The sequence below is a fragment of the Narcine bancroftii genome, chromosome 2, assembly GCF_036971445.1.
Source record: "Narcine bancroftii isolate sNarBan1 chromosome 2, sNarBan1.hap1, whole genome shotgun sequence".
In the NCBI taxonomy this organism is placed as follows: Eukaryota; Metazoa; Chordata; class Chondrichthyes; order Torpediniformes; family Narcinidae; genus Narcine; species Narcine bancroftii.
This window is the reverse complement of record NC_091470.1, coordinates 373017490-373032819: the sequence shown is the minus strand read 5'-3', so window position 1 is coordinate 373032819 and position 15330 is coordinate 373017490. Positions and strand designations below refer to the sequence as shown.

The 15330-nt window shown below is 42.0% G+C and overlaps 1 protein-coding gene across 14 annotated transcripts in view; it reads right to left on the bottom strand.

Annotated features, from left to right (window-relative positions):
• LOC138755891 (anion exchange protein 2-like) overlaps window positions 1–15330 on the bottom strand; it is a 356627-nt gene that overhangs the window by 108946 nt on the left and 232351 nt on the right. For all 14 annotated transcript variants that reach the window (XR_011352609.1, XM_069922672.1, XM_069922674.1 and 11 more), the window contains one exon: window positions 2288–2453. Coding sequence is in view for 13 of the 14 variants with exons in the window: in XM_069922672.1 (XP_069778773.1) it covers window positions 2288–2453 (166 nt within the window). In the remaining variant the exon portion in view is untranslated. The remainder of the gene's footprint in view (window positions 1–2287; window positions 2454–15330) is intronic.

Here is a 15330-nt window from a genome sequence, read left to right as displayed (position 1 = left end):
TGGTCAAACATGACCTTCCTCCCACAAATCCATGTTGAGTGCTCCTGATCAGACCCTGTCTATCCAGATGTTTATAAGTACTATCTCTAAGAATTTTCTCCATTAATTTACCTACCACAGACGTCAAACTTACAGGCCGATAGTTGCCAGGCTTCCTCCTTGAACCCTTTTTAAATAACGGAACCACATGCGCAATGCGCCAATCCTCCGGCACTATCCCCATATCTAATGACATTTGAAAAATTACCGCCAGAACCTCTGCTATTTCCTCCTTCACTTCTCTCAATGTCCTGGGGAAGATCCCGTCTGGTCCCGGAGACTTATCCACCTTTATATTCTTCAAAAGCCTTAAAACTACACCTTTTGTAATCTCTATATTCCCCATATTTACCCAATTTGCTTTTTTCATCCTACATCTCCCAATATCCTTCTCCTTAGTGAATACCGAAGAAAAGAAACTGTTCAATATCTCCCCCATTTCTCTAGGCTCCACACACAGTTTTCCGCTCTGATTTTCTAAGGGACCAATTTTGTCTCTAGCTTTCCTCTTACCATTAACATATTTGTAGAACTCTTTTGAATTAGTTTTCACCCTGCTTGCCATAGTTTTCTCGTACCTTCTTTTAGCTTTCCTAATTCCTCTCTTAAGATTCCTCTTACATTCAATGTATCTTTCAAACATCTCCTTAACTCCATGCTTCTTATATCTAATGTACGCCTCCCTTTTTTTTCAAACCAAGTTTCCAATATTCCTTGAAAACCACGGCTCTCTCAAACCTTTTGCCCCTCCTTTTAATCTATCAGGAACATTAAGCTTTTGCACTCTCAAAATCTGATCTTTAAAAGACTTCCATCTCTCTACTACATCCTGCCCATAAAACAAATTGTCCCAATGCACACCCTGCAAGTCCTTTCGCATCTCCTCAAATCTAGCTTTTCCCCAATCAAAAACCTCAATCCTTGGCCCTGATTTCTCTCTTTCCATAATGACATTGAAGCTGATGGCATTATGATCACTGAACCCGAAGTGCTCGCCAACACTAACCTCCGTCACTTGACCCATCCCATTTGCCAACAGTAGATCTAACACTGCTCCTTCTCTGGTCGGCACCTCTACATATTGTTGTAAAAAACTATCTTGCACACATTTCACAAACTCTAACCCATCCAGTCCTTTCACAGAATGTGTTTCCCAATCTATATGTGGAAAATGAAAATCTCCCATAATTACAACCCTGTGCTTATCACAAATATCTACTATCTCCCTACAGATTTGCTCCTCTATGTCTCGGTCCCCTCCGGGTGGTCTATAATACACCCCTACAAGTGTAACCTCTCCTTTCCTACTCCTCAGTTCCACCCAAATAGCCTCCGTGGATGCGCCCTCTAATCTATCTTTCCTAGGCACCGCTGTAATATTTTCCCTGACAAGCAATGCAACCCCACCTCCTCTTGCCCCTCCGACTCTATCACACCTAAAACAACGAAACCCAGGGATATTCAGTTGCCAATCACATCCCTCCTGCAACCATGTCTCACTAATCGCTACCACATCATACTTCCAAGTATCAATCCACACCTTCAGCTCATCCACCTTTTTTACAATACTCCTGGCATTAAAATATATGAATTTCAGGGATTTCCCAATTTTTAATCCCTGTTTTCCCTCATCTTTAAGAACAACATTATTTACTTTTCCTGCCAATTGCCCTTCATCTTCTTCCAGAGCATTTCCCTTCTCTATCACCTGCGATATTGCTGAGGAATTTCTTTAGCTAGAGGGTGGAAAATTTGTTGCCACAGGTGGTTGTGGAGTCCGGGTCATTGGGTGTATTTAAGGCAGAAATTGATCGGTTCTTGATTAGCCAGGGCATCAAAGTTTACGGGAGAAGGCCGGGCAGTGGGGCTGAGTGCGAGAATGGATCAGCTTACAACTGAATGGTGGGGCAGTCTCGATGGGCCAAATGGTCTTCTGCTGCTCCTACGTTCTGTGTTTCTTCCATCAGGCAGAAGATACATGATCTTCAGATTCACTCTCAGTGGACATAAATCAAGTGTTACCCTCATCTCCTGAGTCCAGACCTTAGGATCACTGGTTGAGTTAGCTCTTAGGCAGCAGAGCTTTGAGGACGCTTTTTGAAGGGTATAATAAGATGTCAGTATGGGTTACCTAGAGGGGCAGATACCACCAAGCCTTGATGAGATCAGGGTGTGCTGAGAACAGAAAGCTTGGGTCTCCACCCTGGACTGGATGTGACCAGGTCACTGTAACAGCATTAAGACTCACACTCAAAGTCTGCCTCATTGAAGGTTCGCCGGACTTCATCCGCCGTCCGACTGGATGCATCGTGGAGGAGATCATCGAATCTCTCAACACCCCAAGTCTTGTTCAGGTCATCCTCCTCATCATCGTCGATCCTGAGGGGCCCTGAAGGAAGCGCATCCTGCTCGGTCTGCAGAGGAACAGAAAGATCGATCAAATGCTGCTCTCCCCACTCTAGGGCATTGCTGAACCGATCCAAGATCAGGGTTATGCCTGACCATGGGACCTTGCTCTTGGGGTTAACGCTCTCCAGAACCCTACCCAAATTGCAATGTGAACCAGAGTAGCCCCCCACATCTGGTGCTGTGTAATACACAGACCGGGTCCACAGAGCATGACCAAAGGGTAAGCATCAGTGCAGCAGAGATGCTCAGGTTGCTGAAGGGCAAAGAGGCAGACAGACCCAGTGCTTGACACTTCTGCACGGGAGGATACTGCAGTCCATGCTGGTTCACAGAACAATATCCCCCGTTTGACCTTTCCCTGTCATCTACGTCCCTACATTTCCTCAACCCCCTCAGCCTGGACCTGGGTACTCCCCAACCACTCACCAGGGTCCCAGATCCAGACTTCCTTCCAACTTCATGGGTTGACTGGAACGTTATCATTGCATCTTTTTTTTAAATAAACAAATGTATGCTGGAGTATTAATAACTCTGGCACCATGAAAATCCCAGGTTCTGGGTGAACTGGTTTTATTGTGCTGTGCTTGCTACAGGGCGTCAATACCCCTGAGTGTAAAGCCCTCCAAAATGTAGTGGGTACGACCAGAACATCACAGGTAAAACCTTCCCCACCATCAAGAACATCTACATCGGAGGAGTCACGTGATGGAGTAGTGGCCGGTCAGGGAACTCCAGCCCTCTTCGGAAAAGTTTTAAAAAAATACACAAAACACAAAGGTACAAGAATAAAAATTAAAACAAAGTAAAAGTAAAGGAGGGAAGAAAATGGCAGCGAAGAGAGAAAAGTCGAAAGCAACAGGAAGAAGAGAAGAAGAAAGAACGTCGGAAGAAGAAGGTGAAGGCCTTACCTGTCCGAGGACGCCCGCCACGGAGAGAGAAGCCCGCTCCCTCAGGTCAGTGGAAGTCCCGGGCTCGGGACTACAAAAATGGCTCGCTGAGCCGAGTAAAAGTGCGCAACCGCGCATGAAAAAAAACACACCGACGGGATGGGGGAACAGCTGCGGAGTCGATCTCCACAGCTGAGAGAGACACCTGCAGCACAGCAGCAGGTGCAGAACACAGACAATAACGAGAACAAGAAAGAAGAGGGTAAAAAGAAAACAAGGAAACAACAGATGGTCAATCCAGAGGAAGAAGAAGAAGAAGAACAGAAAGAAGTGGAAGAAGAAGAGAAAGGCAGGACAATGGATGTATCTTTTTTTAAAGAATATATGGAATCAGTGAAAGAATGGCAATTACAAGAATTTGATGAGATAAAAAGAAGAATTAAGAATGCAGAAGAAAGAATGAATAAAATGGAAGTGGCCATATCAGAATTGGCAAAAAGAGTGGAAAATATGGAAAAACGAGAAACATTTGTAGATATGGAAGTAAAAGACTTAAAAAATAAATTGGAAGAATCTAATAAAAAAGCTAAAGAAGCACAGGAGCTGTTAGCTCAGAAGATAGATATAATGGAAAACTATAATAGAAGAAATAATATAAAGATAGTGGGCCTTAAGGAAGATGAAGAAGGCAAGAATATGAGAGAATTTATAAAAGATTGGATCCCCAGGGTCCTGGGAAGACCAGAATTACAGGAAGAAATGGAAATAGAGAGGGCACATAGAACATGAGCCCCTAAACCACAATCACAACAAAAACCAAGATCCATTTTAGTAAAATTCCTAAGATATACAACAAGAGAAAATATATTGGAGAAAGCAATGAAGAAAATAAGAGAAGACAAAAAGCCACTGGAATACTAAGGTCAAAAATTTTTTTTCTATCCAGACATAAGTTTTGAACTCCTGAAGAAGAGAAAGGAGTTTAATACAGCAAAAACGATCCTATGGAAAAAAGCATATAAATTTATGTTAAAGTACCCAGCGGTACTTAAAATAGTTATTCCAGGGCAACAAAACAGACTATTCTCGGACCCAGAGAAAGCACGAAAATTTGCAGAACAACTACAAAGCAAGCAGAGAGATGAAGACATGTAACGAGAGTAAAAATGACCATGAACTATATGTATGTGTGTATATGGGTATATGTGTACATGAGTGTATCCGTATTTAGAGGAAAATATATAGAGTATAGATAAGAATTAATAAGGGAATGAAAGGGAACAGAGGAAGTAAGGAGGGAATTAAAAGAGTGACCTTTGTTATATATGAAAATTGAAATCTTTTCCGGGGGGGGGGGGGGGCTGGGTGGGGAGGAGTTACGGACACTGCAAAATCAGTTGACGTTTGCGAGTGAATTCGCAAATCAAAATGGAGAGGGGAGATGTGGTTGCCCGACAAGGGATAAAGGGTAACTCAGGAGGGGGAGGGGAGAATGGGGTTAAAGAAATTTTAGATAGGAGAATAAGGGAAATGTTTGATGTTTTAGAAATGTTGTCTTATAAAGTGTACAAAACAAGAAAGCAGAAATGGATAAGGAAAGGTGATGATGAGGAAACGGAAAGGGAAGATAAACAAAGTATGAAATGGCTACGTTGAACTATATGACTTTAAATATTAATGGAATACATAACCAAATCAAAAGGAAGAAACTGCTAAATTTACTGAAAAAATAAAAAATTGATATAGCATTCGTGCAAGAAACACATTTAACTGAATTGGAGCACAAGAAATTAAAGAGAGATTGGGTAGGACACGTAACAGCAGCATCGTATAATTCAAAAGCTAGAGAGTAGCTATATTAATCAGTAAAAGTGTACCAAATAAAATAGAAGAGGAAATAATAGATCCAGCAGGGAGATATGTAATGATAAAATGTCAGATATATTCGGAGTTTTGGAATTTACTCAATGTATATTCACCTAACGAAGAAGATCAAAAATTTATGCAAGATATTTTTTTGAAGATAGCAGACACGCAAGGGAACATATTAATAGGAGGGGATTTCAACCTTAAATTGGATTCAAATATGGATAAAACTGGGGAAAAAAGTTAACAGAAAGAACAAAGTAACCAAATTTATAATTAAATAGATGGAAGAAATGCAACTTTTGGATATATGGAGGAAACAACACCGAAAGGAAAAGGAATATTCATATTATTCGGGTAGACATAAAACATACTCAAGAATAGACCTATTCCTGTTATCAGCTCGTATGCAAGACAGTGTAAGAAAAACAGAATATAAAGCTAGAATATTATCGGACCATTCACCCCTGATATTGACCATAAAGTTAGAGGACATCCCTCCAAGAATGTATAGATGGAGATTAAACTCCATGCTACTTAAAAGGCAGGATTTTAGAGAATTCATTGAAAGACAAATTAAAATGTTCTTTGAAATAAATACGGAATCAGTGAAAGATAAGTTTATACTATGGGACGCTATGAAAGCGTTCATCAGAGGGCAAATAATAAGTTATGTAACCAAGGTGAAGAAGGACTATAATCAGGAAACAGAGCAGTTGGAAAGGGAAATAGTAAATATAGAAAAAGAATTAGCAATGAAGGAAGACACAACTAAAAGAAGAGAATTGGCAGATAAAAAAATAAAATATGAAACACTACAAACATATAAGGTGGAGAAGAACATAATGAAGACAAAACAAATATTATGAGCTAGGAGAAAAAACGCACAAAATTCTAGCATGGCAGCTTAAGACAGAACAAGCTAAGAAAATGGTATTGGCATCAAGGAAAAAAGAAAAACAAATCACATATAATCCAACGGGGATTAATGAAAACTTCAGAGAATTCTACAAACAATTATACCAAACTGAAAACGAAGGGAAAGAAGACAAAATAGATGAATTTTTAACTAAAATTGAACTACCAAAATTACAAATAGAGGAACAAAATAAATTAACAGAACCATTTGAAATAGTAGAAATACAAGAGATAATAAAAAAATTACCAAATAATAAAACACCAGGAGAGGATGGATCCCCAATAGAATTCTATAAAACATTTAAAGATTTATTAATTCTTCCCCTCCTGGAAATAATCAACCAGATTGACAAAACACAAAGCTTACCAGATTCATGCAAAACAGCAATAATTACAGTAATACCAAAGACAGGGAAAGATCCACTCGCACCAGCGTCATATAGACCAATATCTTTACTTAACACAGATTATAAGATAATAGATAAACTATTAGCAAACAGATTAGCCGACTATGTACCTAAAATAGTAAATCTAGACCAAACTGGATTTATTAAAAAAAGACGAACAACAGACAATATTTGTAAATTTATTAACTTAATTCATGCAGTAGAAGGGAGTAAAGTACCAACAGTAGCAGTTGCTTCAGACGCAGAGAAGGCCTTTGACAGAGTAGAATGGAATTATTTATTCAAAGTATTACAAAAATTCTGTTTACCAGAGAAGTATATTAATTGGATTAAAGCATTGTATAAGGGGCCTTTGGCGAAAGTGACAATAAATGGATATATATCAAAGCAATTTAACTTCAGCAGATCAACAAGGCAGGGATGCCCACTATCACCCTTATTGTTCGCGTTAGCTATAGAACCACTAGCAGAATTGATAAGAACAGAAAATAAAATAAAAGGGATAAAAATAAAAGACAAGGAATATAAAATCAGTTTATTTGCAGATGACGTTGTAGTATACTGAACAGAACCAGAATTATCAATAAAAAAATTACATAAGAAATTGAAGGAATATGTAGAAGTGTCGGGTTACAAGATTAACGCAAATAAAAGTGAAGCAATGCCAATGAATAATGCGGTACAAATAAATAAAAACCTTGGCCATCTATATAAAATCAATGATTATCCACTAATGAAAAAATTACAGGACGACTTAGAGCATTGGAAAGATTTACCACTAACACTAATAGGAAGGATAAACTGTATTAAAATGAACATTTTCCCAAGGATACAATACCTATTTCAGGCATTGCCAATACACTTGACAGAGAAATTCTTCAAGGAGTTAAAGAAAATAATAAGGAAATTTTTATGGAAAGGGGGGAAACCGAGGATAGCACTAGATAAATTAACAGAATGGTATAAACAAGGAGACTTACAACTGCCAAACTTTAAAAATTATTATAGAGCCGTACAATTAAGATACCTATCAGATTTTTACCAAACAAGGGAAAAGCCAGATTGGACTAGATTAGAACTAGATAAAATAGGGGAGAAGATACCTGAACATATATTATATAAATGGGATGAAAAATTGGTACAACGTAGGAGTTCTCCAGTATTACATCATCTGCTCAATATTTGGAAGAAGATTCATGTAGAAAGGAATAAAAGAAATTACCAATTACCAAACCTAATAGTGACGCAAAATCAGTTAATCCCTTTTACAATAGATAACCTTTCCTTTAGAGAATGGGAGAAAAAAGGGATCAAAAGAATAGAAAATTGTATTATCCTTTGAACAAATGAAGGATAAATATAATATAACTCAAGATACAGTGCTGGCATACTACCAACTGAGATCCTACTTGAAGGACAAATTGGGAAGCAGTCTGAGGTTACCAGAGGGAAGTAATTTTGAATATGTGATTACAGACACAATGACAATCAAAAAATTTGTAACAAACATGTATATTAAACTACAAGAAAAGGAGAATGAGGAAACAAATGGTAAAACTAAACAAAAATGGGAACAAGATTTAAACATAAAGATAAAGAAGGAAGCATGGGAGAAGTTATGCTCTGGAACTATGAGAAATACAATAAACACGAGGTTACGTATGATACAATATAACTGGATACACAGGCTATACATTACACCTCAAAAGTTAAATAAATGGGACCCAACAGTATCTGACAGACGTTTTCATTGTAAAAAAGAAATGGGAACAACAATTCATGCAATCTGGACATGTGAGAAAGTGGAAAGATTTTGGGAAGATCTAAACCAGATATTAAATAAAATTACAGAAAGCAATATACCAAAAAACCCAGAGATCTTCCTCCTAAGTAACATAAAAAACAAAGAATTTGGAATTGATTTGGAGGATGCACAAAAAAGATTTGTTATGATAGCTCTAGCCGTAGCAAAAAAATGTATTATGTCAGCCTGGAAATTAGAAGATAACTTGAGAATATAACAATGGTATATAGAAATGAAGAAATGTATTCCATTAGAAAAAATAACATATAATTTAAGAAATAATATTGAAATATTTGAACAAATATGGGAGCCATACATGAAACACAATAGAGAAAACCTACCGGGGACATCTACCACCTAAAATAACAGAAGGAGAAGGAAATGAAAAGAATTGACTCAGTGGAATTTCTTGTTTATTTTTATTGAGTGACAACATTGTTTGACGGGTTTAATGTATCTTAGATTCTGTACTTTAAATGAATGGGAGGGGAGGTAGGGAGGGTGGGATGGGAAGAGGGGGGGGGAGAAAATGACACTATATATATTTGAAAAGGAAAATGTGTGTATCTTGGTCAATGTGGTTTATGGTGTGAAAAATTAAAAAAAAGAACATCTACATCGGAGAGCAGCAGCGATTATCAAAGACTCACCCCACCCAGCACATTCTCTGTTCTCACTGCTGCCATCAGGAAAGAGGTGTCGGTGCCACAAGACTCACACCAGCAGGTTCAGGAACAGCTGCTATCCTTCCACCATCTGACTTCTCAACGACAAACTCAATCAGGGATTTGTTTAAGGACTCGTGCTGGTGCACTTTACTGATTATTGAATATTTATTTTCTGTATTTCAGCCAGTTTGTTTGCATTTCCATCCTATAAACATTTCTCCCTTTTGTATCTGTATCTTCTGTTGAGTACAGGTTTTTGCACGACAGTAAGTAGAAATTCTGCCTGGCCCGCAGGGAAAAGAACCTCAGGGTTGTATGTGATGTCATGGATAACAACACATTTGAACTTTGAGGAAAGGTGCAGTGCAGTTGTCACCTTGCAGGCAGGAATTTGGTGACAGAGAAAGTGTGCACCAAAGGTTTCTGATGCACAATGGGAGAGGTACAAAGCACAGAGACACCCAACGTTTCTTCCCAGAATGGAGACTGTCCTTCCAGCCTCTGCGTTTCAGTAACCCCATCAAGTTCAGTCCCCACATACCGCCCTGCAGCCCACCCTATCCTTAATCTACCCTATCCTTAATCTAGTTAGCTAACCAGCTGTAGGACAGGGGCGTATGAGGGGAGAGGAGCAGTCGCTGCTATGCCACGGTCCGCACAGTCACGGAAAAAGACTGCAGGGGCACAGCATCCTGAAGGTCAAGGCCAGGGCTCAAGTACCAAGTAGAGGGAGGGGCCATGAGACCTCCGATAGGCTGATCTGTGTGGTAAAGCCCTTGGATACATCACAACATCACCTGCCAATCACCCAGTCACAGACTCATCTCCCAATTTCACATGGTCACCCATGGACCAGAGTTCATTGAGGCTCCTGAATGAACCTCACAGCTGTCGTTGTCTGGGCTCCAACCGATCTCCCTCTGCAACTCTGCCCTGGTGTTATTGTGTCTTACTTTCAGTACTACGTATGTGATATCTAACTACACTACTTACAAAACAACCTCCATTGTTGCATATTGATTCATGTGGAAGTTAACTTGAACTCAAACTTCCAAAGACTTATCTGTTTGCCCACCACAGGCACAGCAGCTGGTGTGGCAGAGGGAAGGGCCAGTTGATGACGTGCCGTTAGTCACCAGCCCAGGGCTGACACTGTCCATCTCACAGGGGACAGCACCGAGGCACCAGGTCCCGGTGGTCTGGGCTAGGACATCAGAGGGGGAGCGACAGCTCAGTGATGCATATAGTGAACAGAAGGCCACTGAAAATGGGTGGTTACTCACAGTAAAGCCCTGCTCTGCTGGCAGGTGATGAACAGAGCTCAATGCCCAACTCTCCCAGTAAGAGCTGCGAGACACTACATTACTACATTTATAGTCACAGGGGAATGATCAGCTGGTTCCAATGCAAGCCCAGAGCAGTGTCTGCTGGGTCAGTCTGCAGGTCTAGACAGCAGTCTCCAGAGTCTGTTTGTGTCCAGACAGATGTCACCAGGGTCAGTCTGTGTCGAGACCAGAGACTACAGGGTCAGTCTGTGATCAGACTGGTGTCAACAGGGTCATTAAGAGTGACCGTCAGGCTATTTGGAAATGAATGAGGCTCCCAGAGTTGGTGCAGGTTTTCAAAGGCCCTTGATAAGGTTGGTACATAAACATGAGGGCTCAGCGGGTTCGGGATGACATGAGCTTGCAGTCAAGATTGGCTGAAGGACAAAACAAGAGGAAGAGGAATCAGCAGATTTGTACACACCCGACTGAAACACGAAGCGAGGTTCGGAAGGTGAAAGGGACGTGCATGTTTACTGTTCAGGGTTAGTGTCAGCAAGGTCTTTTTGAGGTTGGACTGGCTTTGAGGAAACCGTGGTATGGGTTGCAGAGAGCTGGGAGTGAGGAGAGGAGACACAGCCCTTCTCTGCAGGGTTCTGCCGCCCAGTCCAACTACCGAAGGCCCCGAACAGGCTTTAATCCTGCAACCGTGGGGTCTGGGCAAGATGGCGGCACCTGTGTTTGGCAGCAGCCTCGAGGGGTTGTAGACTCCGTGGAAGCAGAGGACTGGCGCAGGGCACCAGGAAACAAAGAGGCCACCCCACAACACCCCTCTCTCGGTTTGAGAAGGAGAAGCAGAGGAGACGACCCACAGGATGGTGACCAGAGAGGTAAACATGTGAGGGGTTCGGCAGGTGAAGAACACACAGGCTGCAGATGACTCGAGAAGCAGAACCCACACAGGCTGCGGCGACTGCGGTCAAAGGGCTCATACCAGGATGCGGACTGCTGGAGACTGGCTCAAGGGGTATCAGGTATTGGAACCAGGATGTGAGAGGGTGCCCAGAGCGCTGAAGGCTCCCTGATCGTGTCAGAGGTTCGGATCTGGAGCTTGGGTCGCCGATGGTTTGAGCTAGACTCTGTGTGGATGTGGAGGCTGCAGAAGCACTGGAGCTGAATCCATGGACACTTTTGTTTCTCTTTCTCTGACTGTGAGGGGCACTGGGCAATTTCTGATGATGGCGAATCTTTGTTTGCCTTAAGGCTGACTAAAGGAAGTTTTGTGTAATATTAGTCCTGCTTTATTGCATGATAATAAAGGAATCTTGAATTTTGGCCACTGTGTATAGATTCAGTCCCCTCAACTTAAGGAGTGTGCACTTCCTTGGCTCAGTTGGAAAAATGGGCTGAAAAATGGCAGATGGAATTTAATGCAGACAAGTGGGAGGTTTTGCATTTTGGAAGGACAAACCAGGAAAGGTCGTACACAGTAAATGGTCGGGCACTGAGGAGTGTGGTAAGACAGTGGTGAGGCCAAATTTGGAGCATTGTGTGCAGTTTTGGTCACCAAAGTACAGGAAAGATATCAATAAGATAGAAAGAGGGCAGAGAAGATTTACCAGGGTGTTGCTCAAACTTCAGGAACTGAATCACAGGGAAAAGTTAAACAGGTTAGGACTTTATTTCCTGGAGTGTAGAAGAATGAGGGGAGATTTGATCGAGGTATTTAAAATTATGAGGGGGACAGACAGAGTAAATGTAGACAGGTTTTTACACTGAGGGTGGGTGAGGTACAAACCAGAGGACATGGGTTAAGGGTGAAAGAGGAAAAGTTTAGAGGGAACATGAGGGGAAACTTCTTCACACAGAGAGTGGTGGGTGTGTGGAATGAGCTGCCAGCTGAAATGGTGAATGGGGGCTCAAATTTAACATTTAAGAAGAATTTGGACAGGTACATGGATGGGAGGGGTATGGAGGCTATGAACTGGGTGGAGGTCAGTGGGATTGGACAAAAAAATATTTTGGTACAGACTAGAAGGGCTGAAGGGACCATTTCTGTGCTGAGTCAGGTTCAATGAATAACCGTCTGGGGTGAGAAATGCAACACTGCAAATGAAATAACCGTGCTCTGTGGGTTCATATGCATATATCACACAGACCGATATGCACACACACTGACACGCACACACACAGACACTCAGAGACACAAACACACACACACACACCTACACACACACAGACACTCAGAGACACAGACACAGACAGACAGACACACACACACACTGACACGCACACGCGTGCGGACTGGTCCTGACTCCTTCCCACTGCCGTCATAACCCACCCCGACATTTTACAATTGTAGAGCCCCAAGGTCCCCGCTCCTGTCCAGGAACCGGTGGCCCCCCAAGCTGACACATAGTTGTGGTTCCTGGACCAAGCACACTTCGGCAGAGAGCCGACTTCTTCAATGCAGACGGCACCGCACCCAATGTTGAGAATGGAGTCACCGTCACTGACTCAGGCTGCAGCCGAGGCTGAAAACATAGACCCAGCTCCATCTGGCATCTTCCCGGCCAGAAGCAAAGGTTTATTGAAATCGCTTGCTTAATTTACAGAATTGTTACTTGGCGATTGGGGTGTTGTAACAAGTTTGGGTTGTTGCTGGGAGGTCCGGACACCAGTCTCCAGCACATTCCCTGCAGGTGTTCTGAGGCGTCAAGCAGAAAATTGGCGGGTTATCTTATATGCCAAAATATAGACAATAGGCTCAGAAGTTGGCCATTTGACCCTTCAAGCCAGCCCTGTCATTCACAGTGATCATGGCTGATCATCCATAATCAGTACCCCATTCCTGCCTTCTCCCCATATTCCTTGACTCCGCTATCTTTAAGAGATCTATTTCTTTCTTGAAAGCATCCAGAGAATTGGCCTCCACTGCCTTCTGAGGCAGAGCATTCTACAGATCCACAACTCTGTGTGAAAAGTTCTTCCTCAACTCCGTTCTAAATGGCCTTCCCTTATTCTTAAACTGTGGCCTCTGGTTCTGGACTCCCCCAAACATTGCGAACATGTTTCCTGCCTCTAGCGTGTTCATTCCCTGAATAATCTTATATATTTTGTGACAGCTCGAGTTATATTTTATATTGTATATAGATATGTTTTAAAAGGAGATAAATTGTGGCAGGTTTTTTTAGTGTAGGTCACGTACAAACACTTCAAAACAGATCTTATTTAAAATGCCAGAGCTCTGCTCAAGCCGGACAATCCAGGCTCCAGGTGCTTTTGCAAAAACTTTGAAGAATCCCTATACGGACTTCACAAGTAGGTGTTAATTGGACATGTTGTGGAGTAATGGATTATTGTTTTGGAAAGCAACAGATGAACGAACTCAGAAGATTAGGTCCGGAGCCACAGTCTGAGTGCAATTTGCTGTTCTAAGAGGGTCATGTGGTTTTTCACAGATCAGCAGTAGCTGGGACTGGAACAGGACAAGCTGGCAAGCTTGTGGAAAACCCCATTTTGAAGACGGGTTGTGAGTTCTTAGTTCAGCCTGTTCAAAGCCCTTGTGGTCCATACAAGAGGAGAAGACTGGGTTGAAATAAGGGAAACAAACAGGAATTCTGTGGCGACCTGAAAGAAAGAGGTTATCATCTGGAAAACCCTGATGGGGCAAGTTTCTTCAGCAAGACACTGATTAGAAGGGATCAGTTTGTGCCCAGCAAACAACAAATCTCTCTCTGGATACCTACAAGAACTTTCCTGAGTGGTAACTATTTACCTTTCAAGCAACAAACCCTGGTGAACTTTATACATGTTAAATTCTGTGCACAGTATAAGAATTGCCTGATACCGGTGAACTTGGAGGAGTGAGAAGTGAGATTGGATTGTGAATTAAAGAACTTTTCTGGACTTACACACACATTACCTACACGTGTGCTTAGAATTAGAAGGGAGTTAGGTTAAGTTGTTAATAATAATAAGTTAAAGAGCAATCTTGTTTTCATGTTTAAAGATACTTAAAAGCAACTTTTGTTGAAGTAACCATTTGTCTTGGTGAATTTCTATTGCTGCTGGGTTTTGGGGTCCTCTGGGTTCACAACAGTTTCAATCAGATCCCCTCTTATCCCTTCTAAATTCCAGTGTATACAAGCCCAGACACTCAAATCTTTCAACATATGACAGTCCCACCAACCCAGGAATTAAACTCATGAACCAATACTGCAGCCCTTCAATAGCAAGAATCTCCTTCCTCAAACTTGGAGACCAAAACCAAACCCAATGCTCCAGGTGTGGTCTCACCAGGGCCCTGTACACCTGCAGAAGGACCTCTCTGCTCCTCTTCCCAACTCCCCGTGTTGTGAAGGCCAATGTGCCATTAGCTTTCTTCACTGCCTGCTGTATCTGCAGGCTTCCTTTCACTGAGTCCTTGTTGTAATTCCCCTTTTCCTAACTTGACACCATTCAGATAAGCAGTCTTCCTGTTCTTGCCCCCGCCCCCCCCCCCAAGTGGACAACCTCACATTGATCCAGATTAAACTGCATCTGCCCACTCACCCAACCTGTCGAAGTCACCCTGCATTCTCCTAACATCCTCCTCACATTTCACAAAGCCACCCAGCTTTGTGTCATTTGCAAATTTGCTGATGTTACTTTCAATCCCTTCATTTAAATCATTAATGTACACAGTAAATAGGTGCGGTCTCAGCACAGAGCCTTGCGGTTCCTCACTAGTCACTGCCTGCCATTCTGAACAGGACCCATTAATCCCTACTCTTTGTTTCCTGTCTGCCAACCAACTTTCTATCCATGTCAATACCCAACCCCCAGTACCATGTGCTCTAATTTCACCCATTAATCTCCTGTGTTGGACCTTATCAAAGGCTTTCTGAAAGTCTCTCTCTTGCCCAGCTTCTTAATTAATTCTCAAAAAAATTCCAGAGGATTAATTAAGCAGGATTCCCCCTTTGTAAATCCACGCTGACTCGGACCGAACCTGTGACTGCTATCCAAATGGGCCACTATTTCATCTTCCCCACCACTGATGTCAAGCCAACTGGTCAATAATTC